This window comes from Pteropus medius, unplaced genomic scaffold (genome assembly GCF_902729225.1).
Source record: "Pteropus medius unplaced genomic scaffold, Ma_sr-lr_union100, whole genome shotgun sequence".
NCBI classification, from domain to species: Eukaryota; Metazoa; Chordata; class Mammalia; order Chiroptera; family Pteropodidae; genus Pteropus; species Pteropus medius.
This window is the reverse complement of record NW_024340692.1, coordinates 11,362,793-11,387,112: the sequence shown is the minus strand read 5'-3', so window position 1 is coordinate 11,387,112 and position 24,320 is coordinate 11,362,793. Positions and strand designations below refer to the sequence as shown.

General features: G+C 36.2%; 1 protein-coding gene across 4 annotated transcripts in view; it reads left to right on the top strand.

Moving 5' to 3' along the window:
• IL33 (interleukin 33) overlaps positions 1-24,108 on the top strand; it is a 32,917-nt gene extending 8,809 nt beyond the window's left edge. The window contains exons 1-8 of one of the 4 annotated variants that reach the window (XM_039880705.1): positions 7,544-7,807; positions 10,660-10,774; positions 16,945-17,067; positions 17,810-17,944; positions 19,231-19,338; positions 19,878-19,928; positions 20,767-20,864; positions 22,253-24,108. In XM_039880705.1, the coding sequence (XP_039736639.1) occupies positions 10,690-10,774; positions 16,945-17,067; positions 17,810-17,944; positions 19,231-19,338; positions 19,878-19,928; positions 20,767-20,864; positions 22,253-22,456 (804 nt within the window). In that variant the 5' untranslated portion in view covers positions 7,544-7,807; positions 10,660-10,689 and the 3' untranslated portion in view covers positions 22,457-24,108. Of the gene's footprint in view, positions 1-7,543; positions 7,816-7,970; positions 7,996-10,659; positions 10,775-16,944; positions 17,068-17,809; positions 17,945-19,230; positions 19,339-19,877; positions 19,929-20,766; positions 20,865-22,252 lie in introns of those variants that run through there. The other 3 variants (XM_039880646.1, XM_039880506.1, XM_039880564.1) reach the window with 3 other exon arrangements.
• Positions 24,109-24,320: the final 212 nt, after the last annotated feature.

The following is a 24,320-nucleotide window of genomic DNA, read 5'->3' as shown; positions in this document are numbered from 1 at the left end:
CCAGTGTTTTGAACATTATACCTTCTTTACTTTCATGCCAGCTCAACAATGAATTTGGAAAGATTTTTAAAAAATATTGCTTTCAGCACTTTAGTTTTTGTCAGGAGGATTAGTCATGGTAACTAATGATTATGCTGGAAGTAGAAGTCTCTGATTAATAAACTTTGTAATGAGCAATGTTATAAATTTAAACATATAAACCATATTAATAAACCATATTAATAAATTAACAATTTTCTATTTTTTAATCTCTCAGAGTTTTATGTAATATTTCTTATTCAGAAAAGGATTCTACTCCTTTAAAATTTTTGAAAATTCCCTCTTCCAACCATAAAGTGTAATGGTTTTTCTTTATAATGCTGCTAAATCTATTCGCTATCTAGACCACTATGATGGTATATGAATTGGGCTTCTGTCTCCCTTACGGGGTCATGGACCCATATTTTCAAACTTTTAATTTTGTTTTCTTCGTAGCAAAATCTTTCTGACCTAGAAAACTTTTAAGCAGAAGGTCGGTATGGATAAGGGGTTTCTGCTCTGGGTGTGGGATAGGAAGGAGGATCTGAAACCCAACAAGTTTGAATTCCTTCAGTCCTTTCCTGGAGCACCTCATGAATTTTGAAAATGTTTGCTTGAGGTTTCAATAATAGGACCTTGGGCAAGTTACTTGATCTTGCTGTGCCTAAGTTTTCTCATCTGTAAAATAGGGAAAATAAGAGTACACCCTGACAAAGTTGATATGATGATTGAATGAATTAAATATATAAATCACGTAATACAGTACTTGGTATATAGTTAACACTATATAAACGTTAATTTTAAAAAACACAGGAGAACTTTTAACTCTGCATACTCCTATTGAATATTTAATATTTCATACTCTTTTCTTTTACAAAATTCATAATTTGTAAATGTCCAATTTTACTTAAAACGAATTATAAAAGAAAAAGAAAAAAAGAAAAAACTTTAAACTTCAGAGTTAAACTAAAACATGTTCCATGTTATTTCTTTCCTATGCGCTGATTTCTTGTAGCATTTAGAACTTTCTGAATCCACACGAAAAAATTTATAGACTTTTCTTTTTATTGTAATTTTTCCTAAGACAAAATGTAGCCATGTCCATGGCTTACTCAGATTTCAAATCTATCTCCACCTAAAACATGACTCCAGGTTAATTCCACCCTTGTCCGCCTGCCTCATACTGTCTGCTGTCAGGTTAGTGAAAGGAGAGGAGAAGGACACAGGGCTGAGGCAGAGCTTGTGCATTTTTCCACGGGGGGCATCTTTTGGATGGGCAAGGGGCTTGTGCCACTGTTTGTATAGAAGTGCACCCAAGGAGAGGGGAAGGAAGGTGCCAAACTGGGAGCCTGTGCAGGATCACAGGAAAGAGAATCAAAGGGATAGGAAGACTCTGGCTTTCTTTTACCCTCTTCATTTTTGAGATAGGGAGACTGAGACCTGGAGAGATCCTGGATCTAAGCTTGGGAATGAAAGGTCATTCTACCTCCAAGTCTTCAAAAATCACTAAAGACTTGGTCCAACACAGCTTGGTCTCTAAAGTATGTGAAGCATCAGGAGGGATGTTGGAGGGGAATGAAACAACACATTGAACTAAATAATTCAAAATTTTCAGTCACACTAAAACCATAGGGCCTAAGGTCAAACAGAAAGTCATTTTCTTTAATACTTTAGAAAGAGCACTGACAAAAATACCTGAGTTCTATTAGACTGAGTCATACCATATTTTTGTAGGTCAAAATGAAGTAGTGGCAATTATTCGGTTCAGCTCCACCACTCTGTAGATCTTTGGGATTTGGACAGGGTCTCCATATCTGTCCAGTAGGTGATGCCTGCCTTATCTTGTTTGTAGGGTCGAAATTACAAAACATTTACTGAGTGCCTGCTATGGATACTTGCTTGGGAAACAAAGATGGCTAAAGTATAACCTTTGTTGCCAAGGAACTAGCGGTCCAGCAGAGGAAATAGAGAAACAGAGTTGGATATGATAAGAAACTAAGAGAGGCAGCAATAAATTCTACTGGAATATGGGTAGTTAGAGAGACATAGGTATTTGAATTGGGCTCTAAGGGCTAAACAGAAGTTTCCCAGGCAAAGAGAAAAAGGCATCTATAGCAGGAGGAACAGCTTGAGCAAAGGCATGGAGGTGTGAAAGTGTATGGTGAATTGAGGAACAGTCAGCAGTCCAATGGGTCTGAAATGTACAGGTGTAGAGGGAGAGGCTACATGAGGGTGAAGGGGCAGGTAGTACCAGTGTATAAAAATGATTAGATAGGATTGAAGGGGCAGGTAGTACCAGTGTATAAAAATGATTAGATAGGACTGTATCTAGGAAAACTGCAGAAAAAACATAGAAGTGGTTTACAAAGTTTAAGTATTTTTCACCTTGAAGATATAAAAGTTTTCCCTAAAAACTCATATTATCCCTCCCCTCCTTTCACAAGGGGTTTGACTTGAGTTGTAGATTAATTTGCCAGATTTCTTTATAGAGAGTGTCCTCTTTCAAGGAGAAATGTTCTCTCCTGGGTCCAGGTAAGTGATTTGTAGGAACTTGCAGAGTGGTGAAGAGTGGGAGGACAGGAAGTGATTCATTTGGGTAAGGAGAGTGCCATCTCATTGTTCCCTAAACTTCAACCTCCCCTTCATCTGCATCACTTATTCTGATCTCCCCCTGCAAGAAAGAAGTGAAACCACTACACCCGAGGGAGCAGAGGATTAGTGTGAGAACCCTAATTTCTCACCCTCTTCTTTCTGCTGTCCTGCAAAATCTCCCAGAATGAAGTCATATAGTGTTGCCAAGTTTAGTCATATACCCTATTTTCCTCCTCTTCTACAAGCCAGGACCAGTTTGGGGGCACTGTCTTCTTCCGGTAATTTGCTAGTACCCACACAATGGGTTTCTACAACCCCACTATACCCTCACAGATCCTCTGCCCATGAAAGAACATGTGAGCTTGACAAGGCAGCGAATGGAATTTAAGGCCCAGGAATTCAGTTTCACCTCATTCTACCAAGACCTCCACAGAATAAAAGAAAACCAGATGGGCTTGATTTCAGATTCTGGCTTTGCTACTTATCAGCTATGTGGCCTTTTGCAAGACACTTAATCTCTCTGAGCTTCTATTTCCTGACCTCAAAAAGGGACACAGCCTTTTCCTGCTCCTCATCTCCCTCCCTGCCCCCATGTCTGTCCCCTTCCATCTCCACTCCCTTTACATTATAGTCTCCTCATTGACCACTCTGCTCCAAACACACTGGCCCACTTAGTTCCCAAAATATTACAACTTTTGTCAGGGCCTTTGCCCCTGAGGTTTTTCCTGCCTAGAAGCCACCCTCTCCCTCCTCCCTTCCATACGTTCTTCACACCCTTTGGGTATAGCTTAAATGCCACCTTCTGTGACCGTACTACCTTAACACCCTTCTACTCCTTTACCAGACTAATTCTTATTTATGACTTTTCATAATGATTTATTTGTATAATTATTTACCTAATATCTTACCTTTCCCAAAGAGAATAAATTCTAGAAGGGCAAAAAATAGTTTGCTTTGTTCAGTACTGTATCCCCAGCACCTCGCTCAGCACAGGTGTTTGATTTATTATCGTTATTATTATGAGGCAGCACTCTGTGCTGTAGTACAAAGAGATACAAATCCAGCATCATCTGTGACCTCAGGATCTCAGGGAGACAGGATTTCCTTACAATGATTACTAGTCATGGTTCTTTTCAGAGCACTTAACTATTTACTAGGACATCAAAGTTTGAACTTCTAATTTTCTATAATTTTCATATTTTCAAATTTTCCGTAATGAACATGTGTTTTTAATAAAAATTTCTTGTAAACTCTGTATTTTAACAAGACCCTCCTCACAGGCAATCAAACTGATTAAATAAATTTGTTTTAAAAGTAAAATTCACAATAAGGTAAGAAAAACCAACAGCCGACTTAACATTCTTATGGGTATTGGTATTTTAAAAGAGGGAAACTGCTAATCACAGGGCACAGTCTGACACATAAGAGAATAAAATGATTCAATAAATGATTTTCCAGTTGGTCAAATGTAGATAATATGACAAAGTAAAATGCAAATTTTCATGCAGAGTCCCATGGGGTTAATGCCAATGGCATACGTAGTTCAATATGGAATACATGGCAAATAACGAGCACTCGGCGCTTGTTGAATATAAGTTTCTGGAAGTCTTCTCCAGCCAAAGAGGCAATTACACATATTTCAGCTCTGGAAAGGACTACATATGCGCCATATATTTTTGTTGTTGTTGCTCAAAAAGCAATTACCAACTAATGAATTTCTATTTAAGATACTATTTCTTGATAGATTAAAATTTTCTTTCAGATTTAAAAACTAGTAATTAAATAGATGTCATTTCCTCTGGAAAGTCCCCCCATACACACACACACATGTACACTCCTTACCCACTCCTTCCTTTTTTTCTTAAATAAACTCCTTCTATTTCCTTTTATTATCTAAAATGTATCTTTCTCCTGGTGATGTCCTATTATCAAAACCCACTCCTTTTCCTTGTGTGCCCATCTTCCAGGAACAATAGAAAATGTGACACGTTTTTCATTTTCCACTGCTCTTGCTAACCCCAGCCCTGGGTCCAACTTTTTATGTTAATTTCTTTCTATTCTGGCCACCAGAGATCCTGATGTCCTTTTCTGTTCCATGTTGCTTCACTGTCATCTGTCTTGACCTGAGTGCCCGCTTCGAGGATTCTTTAATATTCTTCTCCAACAGCTCATCCATAAAACCTTGTTTTGACTACATCATCAGAGCATCTCTATCTCCAGAATGGGGGATATTGGAATTTCCTATTTGCAAACAACCTCCTGCCATGTCTTTCTACTTCTCCCACTCCCATTCCTTAAAATCTTTCTTAAAATAATTCTCAACATTGTGGTAAAATATACACAACGAAATTTACTATTCTAACCATTTTAAGTATACAGTGCAGTTGCATGAATTACATTCACATTGTTGAGCAATCATCACCATAGTCCATCTCTAAAACTTCTTTCAGCTAACAGAACTGAAACTCAATATCCATGAACAGTAGCTCCTCGTTCCCTAGTTAATAATTTTATACAGTCTCCAAGGAGCTGTTACAGACTTTTCCCACTTATCCTCAAAAATTCAAACTCATATATATTTCTCTTAATCTCTGTAACTCTTCTCACAATCTATGAAGAAGATTCAGGCCATTTACAAAACCCTCAAGTTCATGTTCCTGACCTTAAAATTCCATATTGCTCTCATTTTCTCACTTTTTCTCCTTTCCTACAGAAAGAAGTATGCCTCTTCCTTTTGAAAGCTGACCCTTCCACTAAAGTCCTTTCCCCTCTTTTTTCTCTTTCTCCTCTGGGACTTTATTATATCAGTTTTCTCCTTTACATTGGTTCCTTTATCTCTGCATTAAAACATTTTACATTGGTTCCTTTATCTTTGCGTTAAAACATCCCCAAGAGTCCCACATCACAATAAAAAACATCAATAACAATAATAATTTTTGAAAACATGTATTATGTTCCTACTATGTGCCAACAACTGTGGTGAGTACTTCAAATATATCCTCTCATATATTTTTCACAAACCCAATGAGTTCAAATTATTATGAGGAAAATTATTGTTGTGAGGAAACTGAGGCTTTAGAGTCTTCAAATAACTTGCCCAAGACCACCTAACTAGTAAGTAGTATCTTCCCTTCTCCATACTACTCTATCAAGATACCATTCTCTTTATTTCCCTTTTATTACCATACTTTTAAAAAAAAAGTCTCACTTCCTCCTTCCAGAGATGATATACGCACATCCAAAAAAAAAAAAAAAAAAAAAAAAAAAAAGCTGTGGAGGCTCTGTGGCAGACACAACACTGAACTGGGAGTGAACCTTGTGTTCTAATCCTTACTCAGTTGCTAGGGGCTATGTGACTTAGTGGAGCTAGAAATGGGATCTTTGGGGCCCTCTATCATGCTAATATTAAAGGACTATATGAAATGCCTGCAGCACTCATCACCTTCCATCCCCTCCTTACTGTCTCACTAACATTACTCTGTTCTCACTGCTTTTTGCTTAGGCTATTTTAATTGGCCTCCTAACTGGCCACCTTTCCTGTCTCTTCCTTTTTTTCTTCCTTCAAATGGTCCTTCACACAGCCATAAAATTACATTTATAAAACATTTTTGATGATATTTTGCTTGCTTAGAAAATGTTCAAAAGATTCCTATTGGCTATAAGATAAAATTCAAATTTCTTACTGTTGCATTCACAGCTCTTTGCATGCCAGTCCCAACATAACATATAAAACTTCACTTGTCTAAACTGGATTATATATGTGGTTGAGATAAGCACTTGGGGCGGAGGTCGGGGGAGTAGGGGGTGGGTCCCTAACTTATTCTTTATACTAAGTGTAAGAATAAATCAAACATTTAGGTATTAAATAGTAACAATAAAACTTTTAGAAAATGACATAGTAAGTTTATTTATAATCTTGGAAGAGGGCAGTTCTTTTGAAGCAGGACACAAAACCTAGAAGTTCTACAAGAAAAGATTGATTACGTTTTAGCATATAATACTTGAAAAATTATGTATGGAAAAAAAATGCCATTAACAAAGTCTTAAGATACATGATACTAAGGAAAAATTTTCAATATATATCACAGACAAGGGTTTCATTTCTTAATTTAATAGGAATTCATATAAATCAATAACAGAAATTGACAAGTGTTTTTTAAAAAGAGGCTCAATCTCGCTAAATAATTAAATGAGATACTGTCAACTCTTTAGAAAGACAAATATTTTAAAGGTGATGACACCCATTGTTGCTCAGGAAATGGAGAAAAAGGCATGAACCAGGATTGCTGAAAAAATAATAAACGAATACAAACTATTGGAAGTCAATTGGGTAATATCTGTTAAAATAGAAGATGCATGTACCTTTGATCCAGCAATTTCTCTGCTAGTAATTTATTCTCCCATGAATTTACAAAGGTTTACCAAGAATCATAACCACACATAGCTGTCAGTTGCAGCATTGGTGATATCAGAAAAAAGGAAAGAAAGAAAAAACTGGAAGCAGCCTGTGTTAATCAATAAAAGATTAGTTAAGGATATTGATATGATTGACTGCTATTTACAATGCTTCCTATAAAAGATGTTTCTGACATGGCAAATGTTCATGATATAATATTAACTGGAAAATTCAAAAAGTAGCTCACAAAATAACATTTGCAGTATGATTCTATTTTTAGAAAAAAAATAGATATGCATAGTATTTCCACATTGAAAAAAATCAGAATCTAAAGTATATATGCTTTTCTGTAATTTATACATTTTCTAAGTGCATATACATCATTTTTATAAACAGAAAAATTACCTAAAAAGTTTTTAACTTTTCATAGAAAAGTAAAAGGCAATCAAACAATCTGTGCCCTTTTATGCTCTATATTGAGCAATAAACACTAACTAGAGTCCATGTCATAGAGGTTTCATAAGAATTAATGATTAACTGAATTTAATTCATTGAAAGGCTACAGCTAAAATAATGAAAGAACTCTGTTTAGGATTTGGCGGTTGGAATAAGGTTACTTCTACTCATTCCAACCCACTCAACTAGTTCTATTTGCATTGCTTCATTCATCAAATGCTGTCACTCAATGTTGCTTAATCCAAGTGTGTGTATATAGAGAGAGAGTTAGAATATAACTGCACCAACTACTACCAGTGTTAACAACAGGAAACCTCATCAGTTAAGACAAGCCTTTCACATTTATAACTTAGGTGAGTATCATAACCTGTGTGCAAGAATATTTACCATAAGTTATTGGAAAAGCAGCACAAAAGAACCAATGATGTTTATATTGTCATATATTCTGAAATATTTCTGATTTAAAAGTAGGAGAGAAAAGAGTGAATTTTAAGTCTGAAAAAATGGTGAAAGGAGTGATCATATTTTTCAAGGTAAAAGATTTGTGGGTTGTTTAAAAAGAATGCTTCGCTTTCTAGAATAAGATTTGAAAATACTTCCTATGTTTTTGACTTGTTGTGATTCTTAAAAAATAGCCAACTTTCTCTGTGTCAATGACTCCATTGTGAATGTGGTATTTCAGTTTCTTATCTACATTGCCTAACCCTTCAAGCTAATGTCGGTTTAGAGCAGAGTTCCTCCAAGTGTGTTCTTTTAAACTAGTCCATAGGGGTGTTAATATAGAGGAGGTGGGGGAGGTTATGAGATCAAATAATTACTGAAAATAGTTAAACAAAGGTACCCACGATTCTTGAATGAAAGACTGTCAACACCTCTACTATGCTAATGTGAGTTCTCACTTTCCAAGAGGTAGAATGTAGATTGGAACATTTCCCAGATTTATTTGAAAATGAAACTTTGTTTGTTTGTTTGTTTGTTTAAAGTCCATCAAGGAGAATTTTCTTCTAGAACATAAGATTCCTTGAATAAAAGAGAAAACAAACAAACAAAAAATCCAGCAATGCAATTTTCATGTTATCAGTATTACCTGAACACCTACTGTGTGCAGGGTACTATTTGAATTATTTTCTGTACAATTTAAAATTTAACTACAGTAAGGTTAACTAACTGTATTATTCTACATGCTATTATTGCAAATTAACTACCATATTAAAAATTTTATTATTTCAAAAATAATTGGACAACTGGCTGAACATTTGAAGTTTAATTCTCAGTTGATTATTTTTTTCCTACATTTAGATGGAGGAGGAGAGGTGATAGGGTGGGGAAGCTCTGGTATGCAGATGAAAGTCAGGAGATTAAATTCTGTTCCCAGTTCTACTTTTGTGATCCTGAGCAAGGCACTTAATCTTTCAGTCTTTGCCTGCTCAGCTTTAAAGTTAGGAGCTTAGTAAAATGATGTCTAAGGTTCTCTGCTTCTAAGTGTTCTTGATCAGTAAAGGTGGAAGAATCAGAGGAAGACTATAAGGAGTGATGTGACATTCTAAAGCTCTGTGAGGATAATATTCACTCCTTAGGAGCAGAAGAAGGAGTCTTCAACTGTTTTACCATTGAAGGATTTTGCTCACGAGACAGGCTGTACATAGGATGGCTGCATGTAAAATTCCAGTTCAATCTAAAAAAGAAAATTTGGAATCTCAGCCTATTTAGGGTTGTCCAGGGACAAAAATAAAAATACATGAAGTTTATCTTCCAGTGAGTCCTCTAACCCAGGAGCTCCTTCCTTACCTTGCTAAAAGAACTGATCAATGTGAAGTTAATAAGATATTTAATCAATTTCTCATTTAGAAAAAAAAAGTATCAATTTAATTTTATATAAACATGCTCTTGGAGGCTGAAGTAAATCTAACTGGTTTTCAATGTGAAAATAAATACAAAACTGTTCTTGGAGTTATTTCTCAACAACAATTTGTTTCTAATTCTAATATAACAGAAAGGTATATATAAATCAGATTTATCAAATGAATTTTCGGCTAACAACTGTTCGAGAACAATGTTAACTTCATGTGTAGGAATGCTACGTTTTCTGGGATTTGACATTTTCTGCGATAGAGAATTACTATATTTTGTAAACAGAAATACCACTATTAAAAATAGAATGCTATAAATACAATGAAGTCACTTGTTTCTAAAGACTATCAATATACTAGAGCGATGCAAAAATAAAAGTAAAAGTGAGATATTTCGTGGCAGACTTTGGGGGTAAGTTATCTTGTGGTAAATGCTGCAGCTGCAAGCGCTACCATCAAGATTCTTGGGGCAAACAGGAAATGGGTTAAATCAGTGGTCCCCAGCCTTTTTGGCACTAGGGACCGGTGCTCCTATGAGAATCTAATGCCCGATGGTCTGAGGTGGAGCCGAGAAGGTGATGCTAGCGCTGGGGAACTGCTGCAAATACTGACGAAGCTTTGTTCACTCGCCTGCCACTCGTCTCCTGCTGTGCAGCCCGATTCCTAACAGGCCATGGACTAGTGCAGGTCTGTGGCCCGGGGATTGGGGACCCCTGGGTTAAATGATAACCACTCCTGAGGTGATTTGGATTTTATTTTTTTAAGCATGCAAAAAGAAGGCAATGCTTAATAAAAAAAGCAGTCACCACTAATAGAATTTCAGGCAATGTCAGAGAGAATTTCTGCTTTCTGGCACAACAGGATAGTTCACATTCACTTCTACTTTCCCAGTGTATACCTAGAGTTCTGGTTCTTTTTAGTGGAGAAAGTATTTAGAAACTAAGATATAGGCACACTGATACTGCTGATTCACGTTTAACATTACAGGGATTTCCCTTGGCTTCTTTTATTTTATATTTCTACGTCCATTCCCCTACAGTGAAACTCCTATAATATCAATGTCTATTTATTTGCTCTTTCCTATAATATAACAAAAGTCTCAGAATTCCAATACCAATATTATCACTAACGATAAACCAACTGAGTAACGTTTAAAATTTCTTTGCGGTTCTTTTTATCCTGTGACTATACTCCAGAATAGATATATATTCAAAATACTATGTTCAAATTTTACTAAAACAATTATTTTCTCTAAGTGCCTATGTTTTCAGTTTTATATTGAGTTAGCCACAGTTGTTTCGGTTTCTTTTCAAGATGAGACAATTGAATTAATATTCTGTTTTAATCTAACAGAAGCCTGGGAAAAGGAAGCTTGAAATGGAATATTCCACCACCAAAATTTCCCCAGGAAAGATAAACATCTCAGCAGGCCACGCCCTGATAAAATCTCCCAGGTTGAGAAGTAAGGACTTAAGCATTTCTGATTGTTTTACACATGATCTTTTTTTTATTGGTTATCACATCTTTATTATTCCAATGTTCGTACATGATGCCTTATCAAAAGTTACTAAGATTACATGAACTGCAATAAAAAGGGATGGCTCATAAGTATGTAATCAGCAGCCTTTGGTTTTAAACACTACATATAGCCAACTTTTGCTTATTTGATGCATCACAGGACACGAATGGCTCAGATAATTTAAAGCTGCTAATACTGATAAACATAATGATAGCCCTTTATGTCAATCACTTCTTTCTACCCACATCTCCTGCCACCAAATCCCAAAATCTTTTCCCAGATTAACTAACAAAATTAAACTGATCCATTTTCATTCAACAAACATTTATTAAGATGTTTAGTGTATCAAGCTTATGGTCTTAACTTGTAATTTCTGATAAAGGAGAGAATAACAATTGAAGATATTTGAATAATTCAGCCCCCAAATAAAGCAGAATTGACTAAATGATGCTCAAGTCAATCCAGCTGCAAACTCAAAGGGTTTGGAGTAAGTTGAATGGTAAATAAAGTCAGACAGTATCCATAGCTTTAAGATGAAAGGGTTATCTACCACTTTGATCTTTATATTATCTATCCTACGAAAGAATTATGCAAATTTATACTCATGTTTTAATACAGGAGCAGTTGCACAAAAGAGTTAACAGATCCCTGGTGGACTAGAGCAAAAACAGAAGATAAGGAATGACAGTGGAAACTGCATGTCCTTGTTCTATGAGCTCCTTTTCATTTCCTGGAACATCTTTAAGGCTAAAGGAGAAAGCAGTGTTAAAGTGTATTATTTCTGTCCTCCCTAAGTCTCCAGGCCACTCACGCCACGCTGTTTGTTAGTGAAACCAGGGAAAACAATGATTTGACTGTGGTTTCTGAATGGCCCGGAAATCACAGTTAAGTTAGTCTTTTTATTTGAGTCTGATTCAAAATGCTCTATGCAAACACAGTGAATAGGTGGAAATGACTCTGCATCCTCAAATTCTCTCTTACTAAAAAGGATGTACTTTCTTCGTCCCTCTGGAAATGTGGGCTTTTTAAGATACTAGAATAAGGAGCAGGCTGGAGTTTATACCAATAAACTGGCATTGATGCAAAAATTAAAATGTAACTCCTCTTTTAAGGGTACAGTGGCTTATTTGTACCATTTAGGAAAACAGTGATAAAGATAACTCCCAAATCACTAATATGACTTTGGAATGCATCACAGTGTTTTTATTGTCTCTTAGCAGATCTCCCTTTTCAATACTATTAGCTCAGTTTAATACTAACATTGGCATTATTTAAACAGTCCTGGCCAAAAATTCAATAGGTAGCTGTGAGGTGTGTGGCTTCTTAAAACTCAAAGTGCAAGAAATGTCACTTCGTATTTTTCTAAATAAACTATTCTGAGCCCCCAAGCAAGAAAACGAGAAAGCTCATCGGGCTAGCAGTATTGGACACAATCCACAGCTCACAAAGCCACAAAACTCACTATCTAACCACTACAGGTGTCCATATAGTCAAGGACCCCTATGAGTTTTGGTCACCACCAAGGCATTTTACCTTTTGTACCAACAGAGTATACAGAACTTCATGAGCTAGAGAAAAGCACCAGCCCCTTCTCAGTTTCTAGGAAGCTATTCCCCAGGGATAGGTCATTCTCCCCTGCTACTTCCTCTCTCCCACATCCATCAACCCTTTCCCTTTCCTGACAATCCAGCTTCCTTATGCATATATAGCCAGAGATCACAATTTGGGAGACTTGAGAAGGATCCATCCAGCAGAAGTATTTTATTTGGCCTAAACAGTGTTATTAATAATGTTTTTTAATTGAGGCAACAATTGAAAATTAGGATATTTTGCATAAAAACCCGAATGTATGATTTTTCTCAAAAAATCTGAAGATCTAGCAACACTGGGCTCATATCCCTGCGTGGCAATACTTAGGGATCGAAGTGAGTAGAGATCACACCCTTCAGTTTGGGTCTGTCCATGGGAAATCTTCTGTTACAGAAAGGAGCTTTGACTTTATCCTGTGGACAGTAGGAAACCATTGAAAATGTTTAATTGGGGGAATTACATGATATTTTTATTTTAGAGAGATCACATTGATGGTGATGTAAAGAGTAGAAACAGAAACTGGTGAGAAGTCTACCACATTCATCCAGGGAACTGATTATGAGGGTATGACCTAAGACAACAGAAAGGAAAGGACAGACTAAATTTCAGATACATTCAGAAGGTGAAATTATTAAGATTTAATGACGGATTGAATAAATTGAGGGATGGAGAAAGAGGAAAAACTGGATGACTCTCAACTTTCTAATTTAAGAATTGAGCAGACAATGGTAGATAGTGGTACTGTTTTTCAAGAGAGGGAATTCAGGAAGAATATATTAGTGGTAAGAAAAGATAAAGTTTATAAATTATAAGTATATTTGAATTTGGAGGAGGTGTAGGTCATCCAGGTAAAGATGCCCAGAATTCAGGAGGCTCTACAGAGACAGAGACAGAAATTTTAAGGTAGCTGAGTCAAAATGCTTGTGGAGAAAGAGCAACATATGTAAAGCTCAGGGAAGAGACTAAAGGTAGAGTTATAGTTTGGGGAGTCATTAGCATATAAAAGACTTAGGTCAAGCAAAATTGCTCAGAAAGTCTAGAGTGAGAGGAAAAAGTAAAGGGCAAAGTCCTGAGAAACACCATTTTAGGAGCAGGCAAAGGAAGAAGAACTAACAAAGGGACGGAGATTAAACAAGGAGAACCTAAGGACTGGCGACATGACAGTAAGGGTTCAAATAAGGATGTGGTCCCCAAAATCAAATGTCACAGACAGGTCAAGGGTAGTAAGCAGTGAGAAGACACCTTGGTGAAATAAGTGTTTGGGGAGAGACTGAGCGGCAAGGCCCAGCTCCCTGAAAGAACAGTAACCAACCCCTGTGGCTCATCACCATGCCCTCTGACTTGGCCAAGAAGAAGGCAGCCAAAAAGAGGGAAGCTGCCAAAGCACAAGAGAGCCCAGAAAAAGATGTGAGGAAGAAGAGATGCTCTCACAGAACCACAGGTGGCAGAAGAGAAAAATGACGCGGTCAATGGCCGAGACCAGAGAAGTAGATTTGCTGACCAAGGAGCTAGAGGACTTTGAGATGAAGACAGCTCAAGCCGTCACTGGCATTTTTGTCTCTCACTCTAGTAGTACTGATGTCCACATTATCAACCTCTCCCTCACCTTTCTTGGTGAAGAGCTGCTCAGTGACACTGTTAAGTAAATTCAGGCCATCATTATGGACTCATTGGCCTAAATGGAATTGGAAGTCAATGCTGCTCTCTGTCTGCTACTAGGAAACATGAAGTACCCATCCATCCCTAAGCACATTGACATCTGCCACCTGACTCACGGATGCCCCCTAGTGACAAGACACCCTTGCAGTATGTGATGGAAGTAGACACAGAGTGTGCCATGCTGGAGAGGGAGGCTGAGCAGCTGGCTCATGAGGATGCCAATTGTGAGGAGCTCACAGAACTCTATGAGCATCTGGAGGAGCTGGATGATGACAAGGTAGAGCTGAAAGCCTCAGGGATCTTGCATGACTGGGTTGCACACTTGCTAAGCAGCACAGAAATTAAAAGAATGGCATCCGTACCAATATCATTCGCATGCACAAGAAACTGAAGTATTATATGGATAATTATGATCAGTATGCGAAGACATGGCTAGAGATGGGGGAGAATCAGATGAAGAGGTTTCACTGGGAACAAGATCATATCACACACGAAGAATTACATTGCTAGGTTTGGTTGTGGCAGTGCTAAACTGTCGCAGCAGATCCAGAGCAAGGAGAAGACGCTACAGAAAATGATGGCATCAGGACTGACAGAGAGGGACACGAATGATAAGACACTGTCATTTTATTTCCCACCATATGGCTAGATCCCTCCACCTGTCATTATGGTGCAGAATGTGAGCTTCAAGTATCTACAACAAACTAGAATTTGGTATCGAGCTTCACATACGAATGGCTTAATGAGGCCCAATGGAGCAGGGAATTTGACTCTTCTGAAACTGCTAACTAGAGAGCTACTACCCATAAACAGGATAATCTAAAAACACTCTCATGTCAAGATAAGGCATTACAATTAGCATTTATAAGAGCAGCTAGACTTAGACCTCTCACCTTTGGAGCACATGATAGAGTGCCACTCAGAGATCAAGGAGAAGGAAGAAATGAGGAAGATCATGAGTAATATGTTCTCACTGGGAAACAGTAGGTGAGCCCAATCTGAAACCTATCTGATGTGCAGAAGTGCCAAGTGTATCTACCCTGGCTGGCCTGGCAGAACACCCACGTATTCTTCCTGGACAAGCCTGCTAATCACCTGGATATTAAGACCATTGACACCTTGGCAGATGCCATCGGTGTGTTTGAGGGTGGTATGATGCTGGTCAGCCATAATTTCAGACTTTGTGCTTTCCTCCTAAGAATACAATCCTCATGCCACACTTCCAGCTGCCCTGAATACCAAAGTATTTTTTCTTCCAAATACTCCCATTGTAAAATATCTTTAATATTTCAACTGCAGACAATCCCTAATGAATTATACCCAATGTTTGTCCCACTAGATGATAGCCTGTACATCCATATTTTAGCCCATTTCTTCTTTTACATTCATAATTCTTCCTCAGTATCATGACAGTCACTTTTAACTCCTCAAGACTCATATCCTGCTTCCCACAGAGCCCACTCTCAATATTAGACATGTCTGTCATATTGATAAGCAGCATATAAGGTATGAGCATGCTTACAGTATCATCTTATGCCTTTTAGCTCTGAAGAGAGAATATGACACAGTTAATAAAATATTGTATTAGTTGTCAGGAGACCAAGTTCAGTGCTGGCTCTGGCACAGCTATGTAATTATCTTTGTAACTATAAAAGCACTATATAAATGTGAGATACCATCGTTGATATTTCTGAATTGTGAAGCAATGTTAGGGAGTTCCAAGGTGGATGTAAGTATAATTAAGTGGTCTTGCTCTGTTCAAATAATTGAAGATACTTAAAGGTAGATGCTCATCTAAATTAGAGTCACAATATAGATAACTCAAAATAGTAGCTTACAAATGTTTATTCCACTTGACTTTGAGAAGCATACTAGAAATCTTCTGGAGAAAAAAAGAAGATATAGAATGGATCCAAAAGTCATAAGTAATTATTTTTATTTTCTGAATTACTGTGAATAATTGAAATTTGGCTATATTATACAAATTGCTTGATAATTCATTTACTATAATGTTAAAAGTTGAGATCCTATGACTCTGTGTTACAACTTTCTTTTCTATTTGATTCTGAAAGGCTTTTTATGATTTCCAAGTAGCGAATTTAATTTCTTACTTGAGACTTTAATTTTTCTTTGGCTAAATGAAATTAGAATTACTGAATAATTGATTAAATTTTTTACTTCAACCAATTTGAGTTTGCATTTTGTTAGTCCCTAAAATTACACTTTAGTATTTTCTTAGATGGAGGTAGATGGAAAAAGTAGCTATGATATTAGACACACTTGAGTCACAACTTCTCACCAGACTTGTAACCTTTGGCAAATGACTATTAAGAGCCTCAAGTCATCATCAGTATATTGAGATTAAGTCCTTCCTTGCTATATTATTGTGAAGAATTAAGTGAAATAGTATGTAAAATTATTAGCATAGCGGTTGGCCCACTGTAAATGACAGCTATTTTTAAAATTGATAACCTTTATAGACTACAGCTATCCCTCCAAAATTAACAAAACTGTATTCTAGATAAGTAGAAAAGATAACAGACTTCACGCGAACATAAGAGTTGCTCCTCGGTTAGGCAAAGATTGATATATGTTGGATGTAGATCTACACTCCCTTATATGGAGTTCTAAAAACCAAAAAGTTTTCTAAAGATCTAAAATTTTTTATAACATTTAGCAGTATATGTTTTACATGACAATTCTAAAATCTAAAAAACTCTGAATTTTGTAACACAACTGGCTCCAAGGTTTCTGATAAGATACTGTGAACTTATAATTGCTTTCTTAGTCTTCTACACTCAGGGTTTTTTAAAGGATAAAGGTGGATGGAATTAAAAAGTATCACTATTTTTTTCATTGTTTAGAATTCCAACAGAAGCCTGAAGAAGCTTGCACGATGTACTTTATGCAGCTACGCTCCGGCCTTATCATAAAAAAGGCCTGTTACTTTAAGAAAGAAACCACCCAAAGACATTCACTAAAAACAAGTAAGGGGAAACTATATTTCTTGGCAATTCTTCCATATAGTGATGGATATGTATTTGCTTTCAGTTACCACATCTAGGTATACAATTTTTTTCCCTCACCCAAATTTTCCTTCTGGAAAAGAGTAAAGATGATAAACTATTTTAGCCATTTTTAAAAAGGCATATAAAGAGTTTTTAATAGCATAGGAGAATGGTTATGTTATAACGTTAAGTAAAAACAGAGGATATAAAATTATATATACAGACATACCTTGGAGATGTTGTGAGTTTCGTTCCAAACCACTGCAATAAAGCAAGTATCACAATAAAGTGAGTCGTAATATTTTTGCTGGTGGAGGGTCTTGCCATCAGTTTGTAAAAAATGCAACATCTGTGAAGCACAATAAAGCAAAGTATAATAAAGTGAGGTATGCCTGTATATTTGCAATATCTTTTAAGTGATTATTTTTTTCATTTAAAGAAAGTAAACTAAAATGTTAATAGTTGTTGCCTTTTGGGTGTTGAGACCGTAGGATGACTACTTTTCTTTCAACTGGACTAATGGGTGTGCCTTTCTGGGGTGTAAGTGTGCCAGGAGGTACTGATCCCTTGAGGCCATGGGGTGGCCAAAGCCCTGGGGCCAGCCACCACTGTCAGCAAGCAGCCTTGACTGGGAAAGCCGGGGTGGGGATGGCAGGTGGGGACGGGGTCTAGGCAGAGTGGGGACTGACAGTTCACTTCTACCTCCACCCCTGTCCTGCAGCTAGAAAGTACAAAAAGCAACATTTGTTATGCACCACCTGTGCGCGGCACCTAGAACGGTCTGCAGAGGGCTTCGCCTTTGATATACCTATGGTCCAGCGATGTGCTACAGCAATCAATAGTTCAAGTATCCAAGGTGTGACTGGTCACAGGGGTGGTGTGGGGGTAAAAAGGGAGGTAAGACACAGGACCCTGGCAAGTGCCACTCCAGGAAGCAGCCATAAGTCTGTGTCTTCCTGTATATCAGAAACTTCTGTCCATTTGCTGCTGATATGCCCAATTTGGTGGTTGCCAAAATATGTGCAAGGTAGCTACTCTAATAATGATTGTGCATTCTAAAGTTAATACACCATTATTATTCTGAAATGCTTGCTATGGATAGGACACATTGTTCCTGAGGAAATATATTATCCTTTGAGAGGGAACTCATTATCCCCCCAAATTTCAACATTTTGACAATGAAAGAAAAGGAAGAGCTATTATATTTTTAAAGTATAATTTGACTCAAACATTTTAAATAGTTGTGAAAATGGTTTTAAATTGCAACACCTACTTGTGCAAATAAAGTCCAAGTTGATGGTGACTATCAACAAGTGAAGAGATCATTAAGAAAACTTCACCGGGAGTTGCATGTTGTCATTTCAAGCATTATTTCTGATATAAATGTCTTAGGTCCCCAGAAGCATACTGAAATTCCTAAGTATTTTTAAATAATTTTATTTTATAATTTCATATACAAATTTAGTATTTATCATTCTCCTTAATATTTGTATATTTTTCTTAGCATAATTCTAAAATATAAAGAAAATATAATTTTTTTCTCCAGGACTCAGATAAGTAGTCCCTAAATCTACTCTAGTTTACCCCAGCATGCCATAGAAATATTATTATCTTCTATGTGTGCCAGGAAATTAAAAAAAAAAAAGTTGGGAGTACTGCTTTAAGTGTCTCTGTTATTTAGCCAGAGGACAGAATGAGGCTCACATCTGTATTCTCCAGGAATGTTGGAAGTCTCTGTGTAACTCCACACCTTACAGATGGGTATTCATTTATCCATGTCTATTTAAATACAGTTTCTTCTTACTTACAATCCCCACAATAGTTTGGAGGTTTCCTCAGGCAATGATTGTCACTTTTCCAGCTTTATTTTCCCCACCAAAACCTCCCATAAACACACTAACATGGCCTCCTTTTGCTTTCATGTAGGAAACTAGCTTCTTTAATCCCATTCAGGTGGCATACTTCAGCCTTTGAGCTATGCTACATCTCTACAACGGTGATGAACAAAGTGCAACTCAATTGAAAAGAAAAAGAAAAGAAAAGAAAAAAACCTTTGAGAAGGCACTTTTTAAAAATTGTTAAAAGATTGTTCATGAGAACAAGTTTTTGAATACTTAATGACAAGATTTTCACTTGTTACAGAACATCCTGTTTCCCTGAGCACATACAATGATCAATCCATTATTTTTGCTTTTGTGGGTGAAGGTTATGAGATCTCTGTTGAAGATATAGGGAAAAAACAAAATAAAGGTAAAATATTTCCTTTTGTCTATAATAATATAATGATGACTAGTAAGTAAAAAATAGATTTACCAAACCATAAATAATGGATTAACTCAGACATAGCAAATAATTTTCATGTTGTGTGCTAACTGATGCATTGGCAATGGATGCTTGAATATCACTGTGTTGAGGGTGATTCAGAAGCTTAGTTAGGGTTCATCAGGGAAGAATGCTGATACTGAGAAGTGGTATCTGTTGTGAAAGATGGAAGAGGGGACCATACATATTTGATATTGCTAAATTACCTATTAGATCTTCCCAGTCTTATCAATGTCACCAAAGTAAAACCTCTAGTAAAAGAATATACCAGTGATATAAACAATATTTTAAATATTTTAATAACAATTGTACTGGAGAATTCATTAGGCCATATTTATATATTTTACGACCTTTCTCAAAACCACTAAAGTTTTGCTTTTGTTGCTATATAAGAGGGTATTTTCTCATACTATGTATAGGTTGGAACTGAATAAATCACCAAAACGATTTTATACACTCTCTTTCAGGCAAGGTGTTATTCCGTTACTATGATTCGCCATCCCCCACAATGGAAACAGGTAATTTGGAGGTCTGGGTAGCTGTAATACTTGAATTCTTAAATTTGGGTGAAGACATACAAAAATGCTCCATGGGAAAGGAAGGTAATCTCCAGCCCTAACTCTTAGAGGATTTACTCCATATCATCCATTTTGCAATTTAATAGGATAAAGATTTGGCTACATTTAACAGAGATCCAGAATAATAGGGCCTCGAGCTACAGAAAATTTTATTTTTTAGTCAGGGCTGGAATGGCAGCTCTGTTCAACAAGTAGTCAAGTAATCCACCTCCTTCTCTCTCTGTGGCTCTGCCAACATCTATATGGTTCAAGATTACCACCATGACAATGTCCAATTGGCAGGATAGAGGAAGATGGGTACATGAATTCTCTTTCCTTTTAAGGATATAACCTGGAAGTTGTACCTGATACTTCTACTTGCCTCATATTGGTCATATTGCTACAATTAGCTGCAAAAAAAAGGGGTGGGGGGAGCAGGCTGGGAAATATTCTATGATTACACAAGATGAGGAGTTGAATATGGGGGACAACTATCAGGGGCTTTACATGCAGACAGGGAAGCTGACACCCAGAGAAATACTCATTAGAGTCACAATTCTACAGTTAGAAAGCATATAAGAAAAACTACCCTCTCTTCTTCGAGGAGCTTAGAATTATCTCCTACTTGTTAAATGACTCTTTAGTTTCATTTGAGTGCAAATATTTCTAAGAGACATATTGCTGAATGTAGTGATTATTTTACATGACTTCTTAGACTCTTTTCCTGAGTGTTAAATTCATTTAAATTAAAATGTGCGACAGTTCTTAACTTTATAATTTATATATCTGTAATTGCAAGGTGATGATGTCGATGGTCATGGATTAACGGTAAGCCTGAGTCCTACAAATGACAAAGACTTCTTGCTGCATGCCAACAACCAGGAGTACTCTGTGGAGGTAACAGAAATATGCACTTAACTGTCACGATTAATGCCACTCATTTATGCAGATTGGGGTGTTTGAGGTAATTTGAAGAAGTAGTTTTGTTTCTGTTATTGTGTGTAAAACACAACCAATAATTACTAATAATTTGCTTCTGGAGTAGGAAAGGGAGGGAAATGGCATGTATAGCCTTGCTACTTAAAGTCTGGTCTCTGCCAGCAGTACAGCATTACCTGGAAGCTTGTTAAAAATGCAGAATTTCAGGCTCCCTCACAACTGAATCAGAATCATCATTTTAACAAATCTCCAGGAGACTCATATGCACATTAAAGTTTGAGAAGCACTGCTATATAGAATGAATCTCTCAAATCCTTCCTATTTCTCTTTAGGAACTACTCCATTATTCCAGGTAGAATTTCTTTGTAAAATATAGTTTTCTTAGGCAAATGCAAAAATATTTTTACACTCTGAGTCTGCTAAAGGGAAGGTCATTAATGTTTCCATATGCCAAAATTTATAGATAGCATAATAATCTACATTCTAATCATAGGATTCACTTCATAGTCTTCTTCAGTTAGTAAGTAGCAGTATTATATTGGTCATGATAAAGAATTATAAATATCCTGAGGAACAGAGAAGTCAAAGGTGGAGATGAGGAAGAAAACAGGAAAGTATAATATAGGAGATAAATCATATAAATACTCAAACTTATAAAGCTAACTCATACTACCATGCAAGGTATTAACATAAACACTGGATGGTAGTAACCAGTATCTCCCTTAACAAAACATTTTTAAGTGTATATAACAGTGCTTGGTATATATAAGTACTCAATAATAAGAACTAATCCATACTGAGCTCTATTATATACCAAGCATTGTACTAAATATTTTATAAGGACTATCATTTAACCCTCTTAATGAAATTATTGTATTGCTCAGATAGATATTGCTGTGTAACAAACCATCCTCAACACTTACTGGCTTAAAATAATAATCATTTATATCACTCACATGTCTTTGGGTAAGTTGGGGTTGACTGATTAGAAAACTGATTAGACTAAAAACTTGAGGCTTGAGAGATAAAGCAATGTGCCCAGGTCTCAGAGATAATACACTGCAAAAGAGAGGTACAGATCCAGAACTGCTGTATCCAGATCCAGTCATTCTAAGCTATAATATCTCTCAAAGTATACTATCAGTGAATCAAATCAAATCCTCCCACTTTGACTCTCTACTTACTTTCTTCTACTACCCTCTTCCATCCTCTACTCAGTAGGCAGACTTGCTAGAAACATCAAGTTATAAATAGTTTTTCCCTTTTAGTGTCTAACACTATGGGTGTGAAGTTGACTTTGGCCTTCCCACTTACATTGTGGTTGCTTTTTCCTCTTGTTTCCTCAGCTACAAAAATGTGAAAACCCACTGCCAGACCGGATCTTCTTTCTCCTTCACAGGGAGCCCACATCTTCCGAATATGTTTCATTTGAATGTAAGAGCAATCGTGGGGTTTTTATAGGAGTAAAGGAAAACCGGCTTGCTCTAATTAAAGTAGGGGACAAAACTGAGGGTTTAAGTAGAGAGAATATCATATTTAAGCTCTCTTAAACTTAATGTGATAGAAAGCTGTGGATCCTGGATTGGGTAGCCTGAAGAAGGGATGAGAGATTTAAAAAAGAGGGACAGATAACATTTAAGGGAAATAGTTCTTAGCATACTGTGGAATGTTTTCCTTATTATGTGCAAAAACATTTTTTGTAATCCTTCATTTCTGTTTTTTATTTCCCTCTGTATTGCTGCATATTCAATACTAGTATTAGTATATTGAATATGGTATTGGTAAAGAGACCTGCCAGCATTCTGAAGAGATACAGACCTTTACTTTTTTCTGCTTTCAGTCTAGAAGGAACTTACTGTTTAGAGCTGAGACCTCTGGAGAAAAAGCAAGGGCCTTAACCCAAGTTTTATTTTAGATAGGAATCCATTTTAAAGAGCTACATAAGAACATAATTTTCCCTGGTTTCAAACAATGGGCTCAAACACTAGAGCTGCTAGGAAAAACATGACCAGAGCAGATGCCTATATGGCTAGTCAGGTAATATAAATATGTGGAAAAGGCAAGGATAATTTTAAAATTAAGAGAAATAAATACAGTATTTATAAATTGAATGATTTCACCTTCTAATTTTTTAAATTCTGATTTTTATAGACTGAGTTAACTATAAGCAAGGCATTCTTACTTTAGGAAGTGAAATAAATTTTAGTTCAGACATAGAATTAGAATCATTAGAAACATCTAACAAACTAAAACATTTTTCAAAAAAGCACTGAGCCACAACATAAGTTAGAGTATCTAAGTACCCTAGTGGAGCCAAAAGTCCTCTAACCCATTAGATCTAGTTGAGACATAGTTCCAATAACTGGCTTTCCCTCATGTTTATGGCATACCATGTACTTCTGACCCAGCTTCCAGAGATTAATGGCATTTAATATACTTGTCACCTTGGACAAAATTTCTTCTAATCCTTTCTTCCTATGTGCACAAGTCTTTTCATTGGCCAGCTTCCCAATGACACTGCTTACTATAAAATATTTGTTTGATTTCTGTTCCTTCTTTATTTCTTTTGACCAACCATGTCCTTGATATACCTTTGGCACCCTGAGTTTCATTTCCATGTCACCTGACATCTGGATGCCAACACCTTTTTTCGGCTTTGTCTACCTGATGTTGTAAGATTTTACATAAACCTATCGATGGCAATATTTTTTATTAAACATCTTTGTGTTTTACTGTTACTAAGGTAGTAAAATTTATACTCAACCATGTAACATTTTCGACTACTAATGGAATAGTTTTGCTTACTTTAAGGCCTTAACAATTTCTACTATATTTTTTCATAGGCTTGACACTGACAATAAATGATAAACATAATAATAGAATACTTATGAAGTGACTTTTTCTGAAAGTATAAGCTTTTTGATTTCTAAGTTGTTGAGATCTATTATATAATTACTGGTAGAACTTAAAAGAGGCTGAAAATTACTGTATAAGGGCAAACAATGGTATAACAATATATCTTTATTTCATTATTTTGTCAATAATTTTTCTATAGAGACAAAAAAGCAGAATTGATATCATCTTTGAAAAAACACTGAATGTTGACCATGTGCATTGTATGATATACTTAAAATGATTATTAAGTAACCAAATATATCCATTACATTGTTTATATTCTTGAATAAACTATTTTTCAAAAGTATGTGAGGCCATAATGATTTTATCATAAAATAATTCAACATTCTGAAATTCTAAAGCGAAAATAAGCATATCCCAATACACCAAAATTGATATTTGCAGTAGCTCATTTGTCTGATATTTTTGGTGATTCAAAACTAAGTAAGATTTTCCACAATAGAGATTGCATCTTTTTCACCTTTGTACTCCCTGTGTCCTCTATGATGACAAACACGC